General features: G+C 44.9%; 1 protein-coding gene and 1 pseudogene across 1 annotated transcript in view; one reads left to right on the top strand and one right to left on the bottom strand.

The window, feature by feature from the left end:
- plxnd1 (plexin D1) overlaps positions 1-21,458 on the bottom strand; it is an 83,890-nt gene that overhangs the window by 33,303 nt on the left and 29,129 nt on the right. The window contains exons 9-14 of the mRNA XM_086067118.1: positions 18,345-18,443; positions 16,695-16,784; positions 16,436-16,535; positions 14,704-14,861; positions 9,349-9,494; positions 1,514-1,619 (exon numbers count right to left, since the gene is read on the bottom strand). Of these exons, the coding sequence (XP_085923244.1) occupies positions 1,514-1,619; positions 9,349-9,494; positions 14,704-14,861; positions 16,436-16,535; positions 16,695-16,784; positions 18,345-18,443 (699 nt within the window). The remainder of the gene's footprint in view (positions 1-1,513; positions 1,620-9,348; positions 9,495-14,703; positions 14,862-16,435; positions 16,536-16,694; positions 16,785-18,344; positions 18,444-21,458) is intronic.
- Positions 19,249-20,660, top strand: LOC147179658 (uncharacterized; annotated as a pseudogene).

Genomic DNA, 21,458 nt, shown 5'->3' with positions numbered 1-21,458 from the left:
TTTGGAGCGACGTCATCTGAAGGTGCTTTTCTATTGGCTGCTGTTAGATGACATCACTTCTGTGTGAAACACTTTCAAATGTCCTCATTCCGGTTAATTTCGAAATAAATATACTTAAACACATTTAAAAACAACCCTAAAGGCTCATGTATTAAATTAATTACCAAATACTAAAACATAATATTCATATTAAATTATATAAGTTATAGTTAGTTTTGTAAATGTAAAATATGGTTTGAGTTAGTTTTCGTTTTTATTATTATATATTTTTTAAAAGCAATTTCGTTTTGGGAATTTTTGTTTGAGTTATTTAGTTAACTAAAATAATCTTGATAAACGGCAAACGTGCTGCTTGTCGCTTGATGCTAAACAGACGCAAGGAGGACAAACGTGCCAAAGGAAAAGCAGATTGTGTTTTTTATTGATTTGCTGAGGATTGAAGTGTTGAAAGTAAAATGTGGCCCAATGGCTGAATCCCTTCAACAGGAAATGTTTTGAACATTTTCATTTGGGTGTGTAAATGTGCTTGGCGTGCAGTCACGTTTAAGTCCTAAATCTGCTTTTGGCCAGCCAACGTCATCTTTCCCGAAAGCTTGAAAAAGCAAAACATCTTTCACTGCGTGCGCTGTTTCCTGATGCTGACAACAAAAACGCAACTTTTCCTCAAGCTCAGGGCTTAAATAGCTCGTCTTCTCACATCGCCCGAGACGGCTGCTGACTGCAGCAGCGGCTCTCTGAAGGCGAATGTGGAGACGGCAGAAAGCCGTCGCTGCTGTTCGCACATGCGCGTGAAAATGCACGCTGGCACAAGGCGCGGGGCGGGCCGAGATGAATATCCCGCCTTTGCGGTTCGAAGCTTCTACCCCTCGGTGAACTTGGCCCGCGGGCAAAAGCTCTCATCCTGGCTGACAGGATCGACTTCCTCGGCGTGTCGACGGACGAGGCCTATTGTGCGTTGGGGCGCCTCGGCGGCTGTAAGGAGGCAGATGTTTCCTTCCTGAGGTCTGACCAAAGAGATAGAGACAAATATCCTGTTTTGCCTTCCACTGCTTTCCCTTCACCAGCCTGCAGTCGGTCCTTACATATCCGAGTGACGTCTGAAGATCAGCCGCTGATTTATCGGACCCTCGAAGCCGCTCGTGTGATGGACTTCTTCAGCCTCACTGAATATTAAAAACGCTTTGCTTGTAAATAAGATGACACAAGCGGCTTTTTATGGCTTTTTCCACTCCTGCAAAGTCTTCCGTCTAATGGGAGCCCGCGTGGGCCGAGGTCAATTAACACAGCCGGCGGGACGCGATTTGTTTTTACTGGCAGCCGGCGCAGAATGACAACGGCGCTGGGTTGCTGCTCCCGTCAACGTTTGAAGATTCCCACACCCTCGCATTCTTCGGAGCCATAAAGCGCATCTGTTAACACTCAGTGGGCCGGCTGGGGAGGACCCTCCCGGTAGGTTAGCGGGAAACCAGAGCGAGGAGAAGAATGCGGAAGCCGGCGCGGCGAGAAAACTCACCAGATACGAGAAGCTCTCCTTTGACGTCCCCGTCCCGCTCTGATCCACGTCCACTTGGACCACGTCCGTCCCGTCAAGCAGAGACCTCCCGGTGACACACACCAGCCTGCGTAAATCACAAAACGCAGGCCAACCTTGAGCAGATCTGGAAGCCGATGTAATAATCGCCGTCAAAACAATGAGAGGACGATACAGGAAACGGGACGAGGCAGACTTGATGAATCTCGGAGCATGGAGGTTATGAACTCGTTCATCAAAACGTATCGCATTTGCATGGGAAATCCAATAAGCCTGACGATATTATGAGAGCTAAAGTTCACTGCGCCTCCGACCAGATGTGTCGAGCCGCGCGGGAGGCTCGTTCGCTAGCCTTCCGGCCGTCATTAAGCCGCGTGTTTTATCATCGGGGACATCTCATATTCACGGCATATCAAACGGCGAGCAACAGTGTGGGGGCCACCCAACAAAAAACGCCACCACCTTCAATGAAGCTGCTCCTATTTTCGCACTCTGTGAAGCCTAATTTCCCAAATAGTGGCTGCTAAATTGAAATCGCAGAGAGCAGCGGCAAACAAACACATTGGAGGTCCAGAAAAGAAACGTATGACAGATGTAATTTGAAGGAAGCCAGCAAGGGCATAAAAGTTCAATTTTTTTCCATTGGACTTATCCCGACTGAGTGTGAACTGAATCCTGTGTGACATTTTTATGAAAAACTTCACGGCTAAAAAGAGTTGAAAGGTCAAATTGACACCTTTTTAAAATAATCGCCTGTCATTTTTTCAGATTGTTCAGGAAACACAAACAATTGAATCATTTGCATCATGAGATGATTTAGGCAAAAAAAAAAAAGCAACAAAATTGACTTGAATTCTTTTAAGAGGGTGACGATTAGTGTTGTTCTGATACCGTTTTTTTGGGCCCCCGATACCGTATCGATACCCAGTTTTTTTTTTCCAACATGAAAAAGCTGTCTTGCAATTGGTTCAGCGTAGGGGTGTTAAAAAAAATCAATTGTGCAATATATCGCGATATTACAGCGTGCAATTCTCGAATCGATTCGATATGCGATTTTTAAACATCAACTTTTTAGGGAATATTCAACAAAACGTCTTACTTAGGGTTAGGCTTCACACGTTAAGCATGGAAGAATGTTCTATTAATGGAACATTAAGCCTTAATATTTTATTTCAATGCTATTCAAACATGAAACGGACTGCAACAGATTGTTTGTTAAATAAAGTGGCCTAAAGTTTCAGATAAACAAATACATTTTCGTACAAATCTTAAAGTGTACATGTACAAGTTTACGGATTTGCATTTTCTACATTTGAGTAAAAAATAAATTAAAAAAAATCGCAATAATCAATTTATAGATTTATGTCGGGATTAATCGGTATCGAATGGAATCGTGACCTATGAATCGTGATACGAATCGAATCGCCAGGTACGAGGCAATTCACACCCTGAGTTCAGCGCATTCAAGGGCCAATAGGATATCTTGGCTCGGCATGCAGTGGACACGTCACACGTCAGTGAATGTCGTGCATGAGCAAGACACAAGATGCTGCATCCAAAGTCCTATATTATTATCGAATCGGGACCTCTTCCGATACCGGTATCGGAAACAACACTAGTGACGATGTGGTATGGCATGACTCCTTCTTGTGACTGGCAAGAAGGCGACCTTTCAATGTCGATTTTCTGGCATTTCAAAAGTGACTCAAAATCCGCTACAGCAATTCGTCTCCGCATTTATGAATCAAATGCACGTGTTCAACCAATACATTTGTATCCGCTCCTCCCACAACTCTGAAAATGGACTGCGTGGCAATTTTGCCCGATTTGCCGAGACGCAAGGTGAGTCGATCAGCTCCCTACATCTGTTTTCCTGAGCAATCATTTAGCTTGTTCTACTCACGAGCCTTCGGTAGATTCATATTTAGAGTGGGAGCGCGTGATTGACAGAAGAATTTACAGTACATACAGTATGCGGCGGCGCTGCGCTGTATGTGGGAGAGGTGCAACAAGACAGACGGTGGGGATGAGCTTGCGTGAGGTCGTGCTGCCCATGCTGATAAGAGCGCTCGCACCTGGAGTACAGCGACTCTCTTCTGCCGTCTGTGGGCCCGCAATTGCTGGTCATTTAGCACCTTTCCACGCTTTACATTTTGACTACTCATTCACCAAATGATGGCGAAACATCAGGAGCAACTTGGGGGGGGGGGGGGGGGTCAGTGCCTTGCTCAAGGATACTTCCACATGGTCACTATGCCCTGGGATCGAACCCACAACGCCATGCCGCCCCCATATTAGAGCCGGAAAGAAAGGACATTAGCTTATATGCTAATCAAATCCGCTAACAAGAAGATGCTGTTTTTTTTCCCACCCCATCTGTGATTATTTCCAAAGCGACATGAAAAGGAAAGAAAACAACAAACTGCTGAACAAATCAGGTTTTTTTTTTCCAACAAGATTGAAACCTAAGAAGGGTTTTGGAGGGATGATGGGTCTCAAGAGTTCAGGATCCTCAACAGCAAAAGGCAGACAATGATCCATATTTATGCAGCTGTAAGACTTTCCTTTCTTCTCGGAGTTCCGCCGTTCAGTCAGACGAGCATGTGCGAGGTCAGAGTTGACCGATGTTGGACCCGACAAGCGAAGACGCCCTGCTGGTTTACCGCCTCGGAGGGCTTTTATGGGTTTTGCTTTGTGATCTGGAGCGCAGTCGCCCTCAAACAGCATGTTAGCAATTCGTCCGCCACCATCGTGCATTTTTCTCCGGTCTTGGCGGTGGTTTGGACCCTCTCGGGTGCTTTTGTTTCTGCTGTGTGTACAAATTTTGTCCATTCTTTTGTTCAGCTTGCCATCTTTTTTTTTTACATCTCTTTAATGTCAAGCCTTAAGTTTCTCCAACTCAAATCATAAAAAAATGAAACTTTGTTTTGAACTTCCCCCAAACAGGAAACCTAAGAAGCATGAGAAAGAAAACACACACGCACATAAATCATTCATCAAATGTGCTGACTGAAGCCAACCTGCGCCGACAGCCTTCAGTTGTTGCGCGTATGAATTACAAGAGCGTCATTTCGCACGCGTGTAACGATCTCCTATTCAAATTCGACGGCCCGTCACGGGCTGCTGCATCCTTTCACGTCGTGACACAAACACGATGAAGGGGACGCACACGCAAAGCCTGCGCAGGTTTTTTCGGGGCTAAAACTTGACGACGGAAGGTATCGAATGGAGCTCATCTGTTTCTTGGACAAACACAACAACAATCCGCTTGAAGAAAGCTCCCTGACCAAATGTTAGCTGGCGCTTTGAGGCAACATGCTGTTTGTGTGCGCGTGCATGCTGAGCGTTTCGATAATGTCCGACAATGTGAGTCAAAGGACACGGGGACTTCCTAAGAGAAGCGGGTGGGCGGGACTGACCCCTGAGCCGCATTCCTGCGCCAGTCCACATGTTGAGCAGGCCATGTTTGACTAGAGTTGAGAAGATGTCTCTGGTCATTTCCCTTGAGTAGATGGCGAGGCTTATCAACAATCATGTGTGTGTGTGTGTGTGTGTGTGTGCGCGCGTATTTGGCTGATGGCTTCTGACTAACTGCACAGCGTGAGGCCCCTCAAAGACGGAAAGCAATCAAATGTTGACAGCTTGCCTTGCAAGTGTGTGTGCGTGTGTTTCGTTTTTTAGCACTCACTTGTGAACTCTGGCCTCAACAGATCTCACCATTCCATTTCGAGACTATGTTTATGGAGGACCACAACTGCCAACATTCAAAATAAATAAATGACTAAATAAATAAAAGTGAAAATAAAAACTAATATGAAATGAAAAAAAAAACACGACTTGAGTTGCTCGACAACAAGTCGAGGTGACAGCGGACCAGATAGTCGTCCATTGCCGGAGCTCTCCATGCAAGTCCGCGAGACTTCCTTGTTCACCGGCCCGTTCACTCAACCAATGAAAGGCGGAGTCCAACCCAAGAGACGCTTAGGACCGCCCCCTCATTTGAATAACATTTTGTCCTGGCAGTATGGACCAAAACTGCCAAAATTTAAAATACATAAATGACTAAATAAATAAAGAAATGACTAAAAGTGAAAATAAAAACGGATATAAAAAATATAATTAAAAAATGTAATAAAAATGTATGTGTACCTTGCCTCCTGCCCGAAGCCAGCTGGAATAGGCTCCAGCATAAAATATATTTCAAAAGTATATGTAAATATTTCAGAAAAATATAAGTTCATAAAATTAATTATATATTTTTTTATATCTGTTTTTATTTTCACTTTAAGTCTTTTTTTTTATGTTGGCAGTTTTGGTCCTCCATATATGTTGCCATTCAATTCTATATTGATTTAAATGCTTTGATATCAATCTAGTAAGATAAACCAAAAAACAACAACAACAATTTACACAATAATATCCAATTCAAAAGTATATGTAAATATTTCAGAAAAATATAAGTTCATACAATTAATTTTATATTCAGGGTATTCAATTTGAATGTCCTGAAAACCCAGCATCTCCCCTATACCAGAATGGTTCGACCTAACTTGTCATATGCCACCTCGAATCACCTGTCAATCACTTGAAAACTTCATTTAAAATTCTGTTAATTATTTATTTTTGAGAGCTTTACTATGAGCTCAGAGGACACTTAATATTGATAATCATTTTTATGTGCGCAAATCATTATTTATATTGAAGTAATTCTTTATTTCTTTTTTTAGTTATATCTTTTTAATTCAAAATAGTTCAAGAGACCACATAAATACAAAGAGAGTTCCAAAGTAAAACAAAAAAAATCAGACAATGACGGTACATCACTCGATTTTAAATTATTGTTTTTTTCCCCACACAATCAGAAATGCTTTGCGCTGGTTTGGAGGTACTTAGCTTAACTCTTTGACTGCCAGACGTTTTCAGAAAAGGGATGCCGCCAGTGCCAGCCGATTTAAGCATTTTGACTGATTTTCAAGGTCCACAGAAAATGTTCTGTTTGGACTATGGAAACACACGTACTACCAAATGAAAGATTGGACTTTCATCTTTCATCAGAAAAAAAGAGTTTGTTTCTACCTTATTCCGTTCTTTAGTAATCAACAATAGAAAATGGTTAGTTTGACCCAATTTCGCCCGTGTTGGACCAAAATACGGAGAAATCAAGCTTTTAGTGAAACGATATTATTTCATGCATTCTAGTGAATTTGACACTTCTTTTTGTCCATGAATGATGCCACAAACACCTAAATAGTGCTTTACTTCTATAAAACACTACCACCAAGAATGAAAAAGTGTTTTTTGATAGCAAAATACGTTTATTTACATTCAACAGTGTAACAATTTGACAACAATTTGGCAAACTATTTACAAATGTGTGCAACTGTGGTGCTATTTACAAATATGTGGATGTTTCAACGACAGTTTTTCTTTTTGTAACACTCTCCTGCGTGCAAAGAGACGTAACAGCATTTGCACAACAGATTGCCTCTTCGCGTGTGCCACTTTCTTGCAGGCCGTTTTTTTCCGGGGAATAGCAAGTATATACTGCAGTGTGTCATCACGTCTAATATCAGGATCATGCTACGGTTACGTTACGGTGGTGTTACGTCTCGCTTCCCCGTGTCCTTCAGTTGCTATACCGGGTTGGTAGGAGATATTCTGATCCATTTTATCCACTCCATTCATGGTGGCATCGTAGTCCAGAAACAGTGTCTTCTCCGTGATCAGACTGTACCCGCTCCTCCGATGAATATGCATTGGACTCGGGGTACTCTTCATTGTCCGATCGAATGTCCGCTTGTGCAGCTCCGCGTTTTCCGGCCTTAGCAGCGCTAGCCGCGCTAGCCGCGCTTTGCCGATGAGGCTTACTACTTGTTCATAACAGTCACGCCAAAGCTTCCAACTTTGGCGTAGAGCTCGTTGTCATCTTCATCATCATAATCAATCTGCATTGGTCGATGCCAACTCTCCATCGCCCGATCGAATGTCCGATTGTGTAGAAGTACCCGGCCGGCTATTGTGCGCGTTTTCCGGCCTTAGCAGCGCTAGCCGCGCTAGCCGCGCGTAGCCGGTGAGGCTTACTACGTGATAGTAACAGGCCAAAGCTTCCAACTTTGGCGTAGAGCTCGTTGTCATCATCATCGTTGACATCAATGCGCTTTTTAGTATTGATTGATGCTTTCCGTCTTTGAAAAAAATGCTCAAGCGTGAGCTGCTTGTAACCGGTTGCTTGGTCTAGCCATTGTGGCTTGGATCAGCCATTGTCTCCTCAACACTCTAGCTCCGCCTCACGTCTTCTACTGACGCCCACGGTGGGCGGCCCATCCAACCTTGTGCAAAGAGAGTCATCGCTGCCCTCTAGGGGCCAAAACGAGTCTTTGACTAATCAGATCAGCCTGATTCTTTCAGCACAGCTGCCCAAGGCTTTCCTGCACCCGTTTTTGAAAAAAAAAAAAAAAAACATAGGGGACGTCTTTTAACGTCCTCGGCGCCCTTCCCTAGGTTTATGCTAAACGTTTTATAACGTTTATGGCAGTCAAAGAGTTAAAAAGTATTTCACAGGTGGTACGTCACAAAAAAAAAAGTTGAGAACCACTGATGTAAACAATCTCGACAAAGACGTCACTGTGGGACCGAAATCTGAACAAGTCGCTCCTGATAGGCAGCTCCCAAAAATGGACTTGGCTACGTAATTTCACGCTTGACAGGTAGGGACGAACGTAAAGACTTGAAATGAATGCGCATGATGACACGGGATCACATCCAATCACATCAAGCAGCCGGCGGGTGCGATGTGCTGACCATATCGGACATGTTGTGATTTGTGGCGGGTATACATTGCTGTCATCACAATGAAAAACAAGATGAGCTCATTGCTGCGTGTTTCGCAACCAGGTCGGGGGGCTGACGGAGTGGCAGGTTTGAATCGTGGGTCACGGCCACACCCGCTTTGAATGCAATGACGGGCTTCACCGGAGCGCGACCAGATAAACGTTTCCATTTGAACTGCTCCGGGAAGTTTGAATGGATTTGCAAAAAAAGTTGCTGACTTCCACCCGGCTCTGTTGTGACGGCCGGCCCTGCTGTCGCCATGGTTACGACGCGATAATCCCCTCAGCTATGGAGTCATTTCAAGTGAGAAGCGTTGCCGCATGCAAATAGTTGTGAACGGCTGATAAAAAATAAATACGCCTAAACCGCATTCACAGGACGCAAGATTAGGTACACGTGGCCCGCCGGCTGACTATTGACTACCTGTGGCTGAGATGTTTTTTTTTTTTCATTTAATGCAGCTCTCATTCGCTCTTGGTTCACCACCAGTGCAGCTTCTTCTGCCGGCTGAAATGAACGAGGACAGTCCAGGTGAACGCTGTGTCAGACCTCAGCCTTCTCTCGTCTCCCCTTTGCTTTCCAGGTGACGTTGATTGCTCGGAGCTGACGTGTCAGCGTTTTCAAACCAGACTTCTCAGCCACTCTCGCATCACTGCCTGCCCGAGTGCCTGACTGCCTACCTGCCAGACAGACAGCAGGGTGGGTTAATGTGACAATAAGCTATTGGGCATATCACCTTGTGCGCATTTAAACAGTTTTGAAAATAGATTTGCTCTGATACGTAGATCAGATGCAAATTTGTCCAGCCAGTTTTATTTCTCGAGGGCCGATTCACCATCTATTGAGCAAGTCAAGAAGCACTACAAAACCTGCTGAGGTCCACAAGAAACACTAAACCCTACACCCCCTCCAAGTTTGAAACCTCACAATAACAGCAATTGTCTCGACCACAACACCGCCAGTGACCCGCTTTACGCGATACTTACTCAACAGAGACGGTGTAGGCTTCAGGCAGGAGTTGACATGGTACCTCTCCAATGGACACTTTGACTGCTTCAGCACTGCGGCCCAGGTTCTTGCCTTGCACCGTCAGGCGAGTGCCTCCGTCCACTGGACCCCTCAGCGGGAAGATCTGAAAGAGGCAGATTGGCAAATGAGATTACAAAACGAGAAGGACGGAGCGTGATGCTGACCCAAGTTTCTGGTCTAAGTGTTGAGAAACAGGAGTTTGTTGAAAGCGCCCACCATCTATGTCAGGGACGGGGCAACCGGTGGACCTCTTAATTAAAGCAAACCCCAAAACGAAAGTATATCGTTTCCATAACCTGTGCCAAATAATAATAATCATATTTTAAAAAAAAAACACAATATGCAAATTCATGAGTGAAACTGTCGTTTTAAGTTGTATTATCACCCACCATTCACAACAAATTGCTCAAAGTTGCTCAATTTGTATTTGGTTCATTGAACAGAACACTCCCTTCCTTTTTTAAACAATTCTTTACCGCAAATAATCAAATTCACAGCTATCTCACGCAAACAGCTCTTCAGCTCCCGGCCCAATCAGGGACCACTTCATCCCAATTTAAAATAACATACATTACATCTTCCTCCTCACCTGGTAAAATATTCCTCAAAAATCATTTAAGAAGTCTATTAAAAACATATCGCGGAATGAATAACCTAACATTGTACTTTCTGAAACCCAAACGTGTTACAACTACATTTGTTGTGTTTATAAGTATTATATAGTAAGTAAGTATAGTAATATGTGCCTAAATAAATGGAATGAAAAATGAAATGACAGACATGGCTTAATTGCACTTACACTGCCCTATACGACAACATAAATTGGCCAAACCATTTTCTGCAGATTTGGAATGATATCAATAATATTACAACACACAAAATTAGTGCTTGCATTTCTTGTTGATTGTTGCAGTTGTTTTTTTTTGCCGTCCTTGAACGTTCATTTTTATGCACCGTGAAGGGGGTGGAGAGGGTGGGGAGGAGAGATCCAATATGTGCTTATTTTGTTGTTTGCTTCAAATCCTTTGTCGGGTTAGGATAGTGGTACTTTTATACATGCATTGAGAACTGTATATTATGAACTATACGAAATATGTTAAGAGCACATATTTTACACATATGCATGTATTTTGTCCATGTCTAAAATAGCATTTTATTCCTATGCGACCTCCTCAGTAGCACTCATGACAAATTGTGACCCCCCTCCCTCTCGCATTTAAGCCGCCCATCCCTGATTTAGGTATGCACGCACAACACGCACGCATGCACACATGCATCCAAAGGCGGCTCTTAACCGTGCGAGCCTTTTCATCATCCTGGACTCCTCTCCAGAACATGCAAATAAAGAGCAGCTTTAAGAGCCCCCTTCAGCTCCCACAAGAGACCGGCAGCGAGGGTGCGAGAGAGGCGGCGGTGGAGAGCGCGGCAGAGAGGGTCGCGTGAGTGCAAAGGCAATTTGGGTGAACGCGTTGTGGAGAGCACCGTGAATGCTGACGGTGGCGAGCGCGCGGAGAATTAATGGCAGCCATTCGTGTCTGCGCGTGTCCGCCATGTTACAGTTTCTGCTCTTGTTCACACTCTCACACGTCCGTCAGAGCCCTCGCCTTCACCTTCCTTCACAGCGAAAGGAGAGAACGTCTCGCTAAAAGATAGCATCTCAGACGGGAAAGAAATCCGCGATCTTGCCAATGTTATGTTGTTGTTGTTTTCTTTTTTTGCCCCCTGGCTGAGTTGCGGTCAGCGCGACACCTCCGTGTTATTAGCTTGGCAACCGAGAACGAAAACAGCTCTTGTGTCGGCGAGAAGGGCAAGAAACGCTTGGGCATCCTGATGATCTGACGCATCCAAGAGTGACAACACACGCCCGAGCCATTAACTGAGGGTCTTGTCTTGTACTGTGGTGCCAAAACACAACCACGCGTTTTTATTTGACAGCCACTACAAGACAGGAAATGATTGTAGTGTTTTTGTGGTTATGTTACAGCAAGCCTGCCTGCGAGGCCACCCGGCTGTTACCTTCACCACATACTCGTACATGCTGTTCACGTTTAAAAAAACCCCACAAAGACCGCGTTCCTTCGTACACATGTGGCGCCCACGCCGCACATTAAGATGAAACGCTCGCAACATGGCACACCGGGGCAGCCGGCTCCCTAAAGAGCTCAGCAGAAAGTACATACAGTATCAGTACGTTTATTATCGCGGCTCCGTGCGCAGACGTCAACGTCAGCTGGCGAGCTCTTCATTTGCACCTCTTACGCGTCTGTGAGGTTTGATTTACAGCTCAGCCTCCAGCAGGCCTCCTTGGAGATCACACGCTAGAAATGTGACGACCCCCCCCCCCACCCCCACCTTCCCCAGCTCACAATTGATGACCGCATTGTTTTCTTTGCATTGGAACGCATTGTTCACACGGCTGCAACCTTGATCGCATTTTCTTTGTAGAGATTGTTGAAGCCTTCTTGTGCGCTTCCGCCTTGCAAATCAAAGAGGACAAAAACAGGAAAGCATTCCGACTCCACGGGACGCTTCGATTCTCCACCCTCACTCGCCAGACTGATTCCAGTTGAATGTCGCATATAAACTATCTTTGGCGCTTCCTGTTTTGGATGCCGACGTAAAATTTTCTAAAGACTTCTTTTAAACAGTCGACAACCCGCAGACTGGGCAAGTTCGGTGGTGCCCCACTAGATCCAGCAGATGGCGCTTCAGTTCGTAGTTTTCGGTGCAAGGTTTTTGTGTGTATAATTAAACTTATCTCGCACCAATTGACGACTTCCCTCCGCTTCTTCTTGCCTATCAAGAAGCCTTTCCCCCATTTTGGAAACATCATAGGAAGCCATCACGTATAGTAGAGCGAGTATTAACGTCTTCTGCCTCGCAACATGCGGCAGCACACAATGATGAAAAGTGGTCAGCCTCCAGCATTTTTAAAATACAAACATCGCATTATGTGGCAAAATCTAAATACGGTGGTGCCTTGAGATACGAGTGGGTGGCAACATCTAAATATACACACACAATATGGTGCCTTGAAGTTTTTCGAGCTATGAGCCATCACTTGACCAATCTTTTGCCTTGAGATATGAGTACATTTGAGATACAAGTGAGTTTCGGACCCTCACCACTAGACAGTGGCAGCACACTTCACAAGATCCGGCCAACAATTCACATTAGTTTCCTTGCAGTGGAAGGACAACATCATTAGGTGGCGCTAATGCACCATGAATTTGGTTTGCTAATCGCCAACGAACACCACAAAAGAAGCAAGGACAATACATTAGCTTGTCATATTTTCCATGTTCGGGTTATGTGTTCATGAAAATGTTATGACTGCGTGTTTTTATACAGAAAAATACTACTGAGTGTATTTTTTTTTGTAAAACATTTTAGAAACGATTTTAAAAATTGCATTAGCATTCATTTCAATGAAGAAAGCTGATTAGCGGAACACATGTTTTGAGATACGAGTGCAGCTATAGAAAAAAATCAACTTGTATCTTAAGGCGCCACTGTAACAATATTCCTTTGGCTGGAGAATATCCGACCAAAATAAAGTATCAAACGAAGAAACGTGTTGAAGCAAAGCAAATCCCGCCTTTGCAAACGCGAACGACTGCAATGTGTGTGAAAGGCGGATGCCAACGCGTTGCATCACGAGCCCCGCCGAGCCGTAGCGCCGCTATCCTTCCAGCGGGCGGCCATCCCTTCCCTCTCCAGGGGCAATCACTCTTCAGTCGGTGGGTGTGAGCGGAGGAATAGAAAGAGCCTCGCAACAACGGCCTGCCCACGCCAAAGGACTAAGCGCAGCTAACTTGGGTCGCAGAAGCCGCGCACTTAAGTTAGTGTGGCGTCATCCTGTTAGTCACACGACGCCGACAGCTAAAGGATGAGGGACGCTCACAAACGCTTCTACATGCTCTCTTACTACAGCAGACTGATGTGTGTGTGTGCGTCTGTTCGGCAAGCTGATTCTCCGGGGCCTTCACTGGCTTTTATCTACAGGAAGTTGAGCCCGATTGGGTCTCGTGCTAACCCTGATGGCCCGCTGGGGCCGCGCCGCGCCGCGAGAGTGTACGATAATGTCACAAAACAGGTTAGCTCTGAACACGCTTAAACAGTTGATGATCCAAAAGGATGATGCAAATAAGCTCAACGAGTCGACCTTAATTCACCTTTCGCTAAGACCCGCCCCCACCTCAGTTACTGCTGCTGCGTGCGTCAAAAGCTTTGGCATGGCGATCGATTTGAATGGTATAAGAAGTCAGTTGGAGTTTAGCAGGCAGATGAATGAGACGCGACTATGATTGAAAAGCAAAATGTTGCAAGCATGAGCACCATTTTAGCCTTGCTAGCTTATCTTCAGCCATCCATTTTCTATTTTCTTTTGCTTACTTGGGTCTTGGTTCAGCCGGTTGTCAGCCAATCGCAGCATCGGGGTACATATAAAAGGACCACTCCTCACACTCACATTCCTGCCTCAGGACAATTCAGTCTTCGCTAATGAAGACGTTTTTGACACGCGTGGGAGGAAAAGCCGGAGTATCCGTAGAAAAGCCACATTTGAATGGCAAACAACGCAGGAAGCCTGGAGCTCGGATTCTAACCACCAACCTTAGTACTGTGAAGTAGATGTGCTGTCCACTAGGCCACCTTGCCAAAAGTCTCAACATCAACAACTATACTGAAAGGTGTCTGTAAATTGCCTGTCATGAGTTGTCATTGGCCAGCTGTGGGAATCGCAGAGTAACACATGAGACAACATTACAGCTTTTGTCACTTGCGTGTTTGCTTGGCACTTTTTTTTCTCATTTACGCATGATGCCCTTCATGACACAACACGTTTGTTTTTTTCCATCCAGGTTCGGGACCCGCCTTGGCCTGGAATCTAAACGGCGCAGCAGCATGTATTGTTCTATTACACAGTAAAATATTACTGCCAAACCTCTTGCCAATGATAACGACTGTATGAGAGCCATAATCCGTGCACGGAACAAAAGCGGCCACGATACATCAGGATCCATACGAAGCGTTTGAATTCTTTCCAATCGGTGGCTTTTCTACACAAACAAACTCACGCCGCTTGTCCAAACTGGGGTCACAGATGTTAGAAGGCGCCCTGCTGAGTGAATGCAAAACATCCCCGAGGGACAGCGGCCACGGGGCGCGTTAGCACCATCAGACGCTCCACTGTGTGAGCAGCTGACACTGCACAGTAGCCCGTGACGGTCCCTTACGCGACGTCATCGTACGGCCCGGGGGCCGACAAAGGGGCCGCGAATGCTCGCGTTTGTAGTCGAGCGTGATCTTACCTTGTGGATCTCAGGCGCCGGACATTGATGTTTGATGGGCTGACAGTCGTCCCTCAGTCGGCAGCTGTTTTCACACCAGCCGCAAAGGTGACCTTGATCTTCACGACCCCAGCACTGCGAGCAGTCGCCGCTGCCCACGCCACAGTTATACACCTCCACTGGAAGGAAGGTACATCAAGGCTTACATTTCAAATGTCTCTTTTCATCCTATGGTGAGAGTAAGATACGAGAGGAAGTGTGAGATGAGTTCTTCACCGGTTCGTCTAAGCGACGACATGCCTTTCCTTCCAGGAAGTCGGCAAATACTCTATCTACCAGTATTTGTCTCGCACCGTGCCATTACACAAACACAACAAGGGCTCTCCAAGATGTATTCTTATTAATACGACTCGGAATACTATAACAGCATCGATCAGCCAGCTTGTATGAAAATCGGTCTTAAGAATGTTAGATCGCTGCGACCTGTTAATGATCTGATGTAATTTTCTGCTTTTTTATTTGACTGGTCTTGGCGAGACTTTGGTTAAAACCGAATGAGATTTTTTTGCCATTAAATGAGACATCACCTCCAAACCTTGTGAGTTCACATGTTCCGCGTCTTCTCAAGAAGTTAATTTGAAATTCTCGCTATGCAATCTGCAGCACCGTTTGCCGTTTGAGCTATCGTCCCGCTGGCTTTTCAGATGAATTGGTACGGGTGACTTTCAAGTTGATATGAATTTCCTGTCAGAGAGCGTCTATGTGACGAGTCCCAATCACATCAGAGCTTTTAAATGGTACTTCATTTTACAAGTGCTTCTTACAAGGCCCTCGAAGCCTTTTATATTCACCTACTGATGACGCAGCATCAGGAGCAAGTGGGGGTTTGGTATCTTGCTCAAGGATACTTCGACGTGGTCACAGTGGCAAAGGATCGAACCCACAACCTCTGGGTCGGGAGAATGCCACTCTACCACTGAGCCATGCCACCCTTAATTAGACCAAACAATGGTATAGGTGCTATTGCTTTGTTTTCCCCTCAAACCTTCATTTGAGAAACTTTATGAAGAGGAAAGGAAACAAAGAAAGCTGCTGTATTGTCCCACATCAGGTTTGTATGCGTTCCATTAAGTTTCGTTTGTTTGTTGTCTTTGTTGGACTTGTGATGACTCAGTGGACTCGTCATGTTAGCAAAACGTACAAAAATCTGGCGCCGGCCGGCCTGAGCTGTGCTTTCACACGGCCCGCGTGTGAGCTGCACATCTGGACGGCCTGGCTCGTAACTTCAGCGTTGACGGCACGCCAAACTCAACACAACTTCACATCCTGGTTCTGTTGCCATGGTGATCCAAGTGTACTTGCAACTCTATAAGCTCACCAAAGGGTTCCACACTTTTCCACAATGACATCTATTTACAGCAATCATTATGTGTAATTAGGCAGCGGCTGATCATGAAATGACAGCAAATGAGCGCTTGTCAGATTATGTGTTGTAATACACAAAGTACTATCATTATAAGTGAATGGCAGCCTAATGCGGTTTGTCTCTGAGAGCCGAGACACATTTTTCTTCCATTAAAAAATGACCACAAAAAAAAACATTGTGTAATCTCAGCACACATTGTTTTTGTCCAGGTGAAATGCATTCTGGGAGCAGAGGCGGCAGCTTGAAAGTCTGTAATTAGGCTGAACCTCCTTGAGGAAGAGGTTGTTTTTCTTTGAGAAGGTAATGATGATAATGCTGTCCTCCTACCTTTGATGGGCTGGGGGCTGTCCACAAAAGTGCCCTCGCTGAGGTGGCCTCTCCTCCTCAGGCTGAGCTGGAAAATGTGATTTTTCTGATTGGTGGACAACTGCACGGACACAAAGGCAGTTAGCAACAGTTAGCAACAGTTAGTAACATCTGCATTGCAACCAACGTGACATCAACCAAAAGGGGGCCAGAGCTAAAGTGCTTTTTTTGTGCAAATGGCCTTAGTGTCCATTTGCGGTGGGTAACTGTCTGCACTTACTGTCACCCCGCTGCACTTGACAGTTGAGCTGTTCTGCCACGCGGCTTGGTAGCGCTGCTCTGTCCCAAAGTCGCACTCCAGCTCCTCCCCCTGGAATGAAAAACACTCACCTTGAAGCAGAGCGGCCAAGAAGTCATTTTGGAAACATGTGGTCAAGCATTTTATATTTTCTCACGGCCACGTTGCCACACCCTGGATTGGTCGCCAGCCAATCGCGGGTAAACAAACAGAGACAAACGACCATTCGCACCTAAGAACAAGTTTGTTTTTTCAATGAAGTTCCCATGTAATTTTTTGGGAATGTGGGAGGAAGACAGGTTACCCGGTGAAAACCCACCTAAGCATGGGGAGGACATGCAAACCCGGATTCGAACCTGCAACCTCAAAGCTGTGATGTAGATGTGCTACCCACTTGCACACCACGCTGCCCACCGCAAACAAAACGACTGAAATAATGAAGAGCCTAATGATCAACTTGCTGACAAATGGATGGCGAACGCTTGTTCTACCTTTCGATACACAACGTTGGCATACGGACAACAATATATTCGTAAATATGATTTTTGAAAAACGCCCGGCGTTATGGCAATCACGCTGCAGCGTCCTGAAGCAAAGTTTCTTCCAAGCAAGTTTGATGACGAGCAGCCCGTAATTGGTCCTGACAGGAGCCGACGGGCTCCATTGTCAATTGATATTCATACACATCTGGACTCGTACACCTCAGCGAGTCGTCTGGCTGCGTACGGATTGGTTTTCAAATGAATGCCAGATCTCAAGCATGTCAAGTTGCACTTCTAACCTCGTCCGATCGGCATGAAAACAAGGAATTTTTATGGCTTTTGCCACCAGATTGCCCCAGAAAATCATTGTCTGCTATCTGAAATGGCCAAATGTGTTGCTAAGAGTATCAGTGAGAATGTTTATCACAGTTTATTTAAACGTCTCCAAGGGTCGCCCCACCCCCGCCGTGCCTCCCTGTGAGAACCGAATCCAATTTCACTCCCACAAACTCCAGAAGCATCTGCAATTTGCCGAAGCCTGCGCCGCGGAGACACAACGAAAGTGACACAAATTCACCGCAGTGTTGACTCGATGAAAACGTCCGCCATGAAACCTAACAGGCGTGTGAACGTTCACTTTTATTCAAGATCTGTCGAAATGTGTGTGCGTGTGCGTGTGCGTGTGCGTATGTCTGTGGACACTTGTTCATGGCTGCAAATCTGTCACCATAGCAACACCCCAAGAAAAAGGACCCAAAAAGGCCAGCCAGGTTAGACAAGGGGCCGGCCATGCCTGGCAATTTGTCTGCCAACATTATGAGAGCTTTGAGTCTTTATCAGGGAAAATGACAACATTCAGATTAGGATTAGGATTAGGTCAACAATAGGAGTCTAGCCGGGTGTGCTGACGAGCAAGCGGTGAGCGAAATGAGCAAAATGGTCCTGGTTGTTTCTGTGTTTTCGAACGTAAACATCATCTTGCCGCATGTTTTGTTATCTCGCTGAGCAAAAAAAGCTTCGTCTGTGCCACACTCGGCTTGAGGCGAACACAACATCTGCTTCTGTTTTATTCCAGCCATGTTCACAACATGTATGTTGGCAAAAGTCCAGCTGGAAAGTCAGAACATGTGTGTGCGTGTGAGCGAGCTACCTCCTGGATGTTACTCAGGGATACGGCGAAGTCCTGGGCCGCCCCCGACGGCGACGGAGGAACCTCTGCGGCTAGCAGCCTGGGACAGGAAGCGGCGTTCTGTGGCAAGGCGGAGGGACAGGAAGTGACATACGGCAGTTAGGAAAGACAATAGTTGGGCTGCACACATCCGCCAACCAAAATACTTGTCCTGTTTTTCTGGAGGAGGAGGAGGAAATGAGAGGGAAAAGTCTCAACAACAATGGCCTCAAATAGAAAGATGTTGAGGGATTGGAATAACAGGCCCGCTGGACCTCAAGGCGGACTCAGCAGAATGGAAAATACCTTTTACCCCCGGACCGCTACATCATGTTTAAAAATGACTACAATTTGAAAAGTTAAAAGGGGGGAGGAAAACCCCTTCATAATAAAGCAGCCAGCACATATGGCAAGCAATTTGCCATTTGCTCTCCCGAACACACAAATGAAATCTTATTTACTTCACGCGTTGAACCGAAACAGATCCCTTCTCTTTTTCAAAGGGTTTTGTGATCCGAAAACCCAACGGTAAATGTTAAAAACCGTCCAAACCTAAAGACCGTGAGCAGTTTGACCATCAGGTCACCAGAGTCTTCAAAACCTCCTGAACTAGACTAGATGGAATGTTGTTTCATGTATTCGTCCTCAATTTGGACCCAAAATGTCTTGCTCACATGAGGAATTTCAGGAGACACAGCACACTCAGAAACTCTCGATTATTAACCGGTGACTGGCTATTTTTTTGTAGTAAGAAAGGATTGCACACGGTAGATAATTGGCCCTCCTTCTGGGGTCGACCCAACCTGCTGAGGTTGGACGGCCTTCATCTTAACTGGGAAGGCACCATCACTCTTTCTACAAATAATGATTACTGTTTGAGCCTTCCATGAAAGCCAGGACTAAAGCAGGCTGGGTTACAGGTGATTAGTGAGCCTGTAAGATAAGATAAGGCTAGCACGCTAGCACCATGCTAGGCTCTTACAAGAGACAAAGCTTTCAATGTAGATTAGAACTTTACATACGATCCACTACCTATTGCTGTAATTGATACTATAGGATTGTTTACTAAGGCTGAACAATGTGATGAGTTGAAGCATTCTTCCGTGGTCGGTCCTATCGATGACACGGCGTTAGCTCCTAACGCAAGCTAACAAATAACTACCGAATTCCTATAATAACCTCCTGTTGCAACTTTAGTCACTCGAAAACACAATACAGGACCCAGACGACACAATCTCATTAATATACAAATAGCACCGATCATCCAACTTGATTGAAAATCGGTCTTTAAATATTAGATCATTCTCCTATAAAGCCTTGCAATTTAATGACCTAATCATAGACCATAATCTTGATATAAGACTTTAAAACCAAATGACTTTTATTAACTGAATCAGGCTTCTCATCAAATCTTTGCGAGTTCACATGTTGCGCATCCTCTTAATAAAAGCTGTCACCCTTATTTCCGAAACGGCTCTCAAACTAAAAAAAAAAAGAAAGAAAGAAAGAAAGAAAATGTTTGAGGTTCTCGTTATCTACAGCCTCGCTGCCGTTTTATCTTGCCGTTATTTACCGTCCTCCTGGCCCCTTACTCTGACAATTTAGATGAAGATGATATTTCCTGAACTTGTGGCTGACTTGGTGACTCATGCAGATAATATATGAATTACAGCTGACTTCAACATTCACATGAATTCCCCGTCGGAAACCACTCGCCACGGCGCTCCAGACAATAATTGCTACTTTCAGTTTCGTGCAGATAATAAATAAAGCAAACGACAATAATGGTAATACTTTAGATTTGCTACTAAATCAGGGCCTCGCAACCTCAAACGTATTAATATCCCCGTATACTAGTGCTATGTCTGACCATGACTTCATAAAATGGCTCGTTGCCATCATCTTGACCACAACCAAAGCGAAAGTAGCCGTAATATTAGTTCTTCAAATACGACTGCGCTCTCTGAGCTACTGTCTTTGGCAATTGCTTCGTTGCCTTCTTACATTGGCCCGATTGAAGATCTCACAAATGATTTTAATGTTCCTCTGTGTCATGCCCTCGACTATGTAGCACCATTAAGACTTAAAACTTGTCCTCGGAGATTTACTCTGAAATCAGTGCACTTAAAACAGCCACGTAGGAACATTGAGCACAAATGGCGTGCGACTAAACTCGAGGTCTTCCGTCAGGCATGGAGTGATAGCTTGCTGAAACACAACGAAGCTCTTGTTTTAGCTAACCTGAAATACTTATTTAGCAATAGCAAAGCTAACACGACAGCAGCCGACCTCCAATAGCTGAATACGTTCAAATCACAATTTCATGCATTTTTTTTTTTTACTCAAAAGATTCAGAGCATTAGTAGCGAGATTAAGAACACGCTGCGTAAATCCAAGCCAAATCCTGCAATTACTGACGAAATATGGACATTAAGACGGATACTGTACTTTTTTCTCTACGGGTACTCTCATCTTCATAAAGTATCCGTTGAAAGTCTTACACGGACAACACGCGTGCTCGGCCCTCTTAAACCCGTTAAATCACTGTTTCTCATTTTAAGACCTTCCATCTTAAACATTCTGTATTTATCAATCTTCTCTGGCACTGTACCTGCAGCTTTCAAGACAAATGTTATTCAACATTTACTCACACAACCCAACCTCAACCCTGAGTCTCTGTAATTACAGGCCGGTGTCAAATCTCCCATTTATCATAATTTCATTTTTTTTTTTTTTTTTTAAGTTGTAGCACAACAGCTTAATGATTACATGGCTGCTAGGAGTCGATTATTTTTTTTTAAATTTTCAGTCCATATTCAGGGCCGATCAGTCTACTGAAAAAGCCCCTTGCAAAGGAGGTGACTAATGACCTTTTACAAGCTATGGATTCTGACACCTCATCAATAATCACTCGACCTCAGCGCTCCCTTTGACATCATACAATACTACTGGAATGCCTCGAAAAGTGTGTTATTACAGGCTCAGCACTTTCTAGGTTTATATTTTTTCTATCGGAGATGACACAACGAGTAATACATGGCAATGTGACCTCTGGGTATTGTAATGTCACCTGTGGAGTCCCGCAGGGATCAGTAC

The sequence above is a fragment of the Leptonotus elevatus genome, chromosome 2 (genome assembly GCF_054856555.1).
Source record: "Leptonotus elevatus isolate MCC_2025b chromosome 2, RoL_Lele_1.0, whole genome shotgun sequence".
NCBI lineage: Eukaryota > Metazoa > Chordata > Actinopteri > Syngnathiformes > Syngnathidae > Leptonotus > Leptonotus elevatus.
This window is presented reverse-complemented; position numbering and strand designations above follow the sequence as displayed.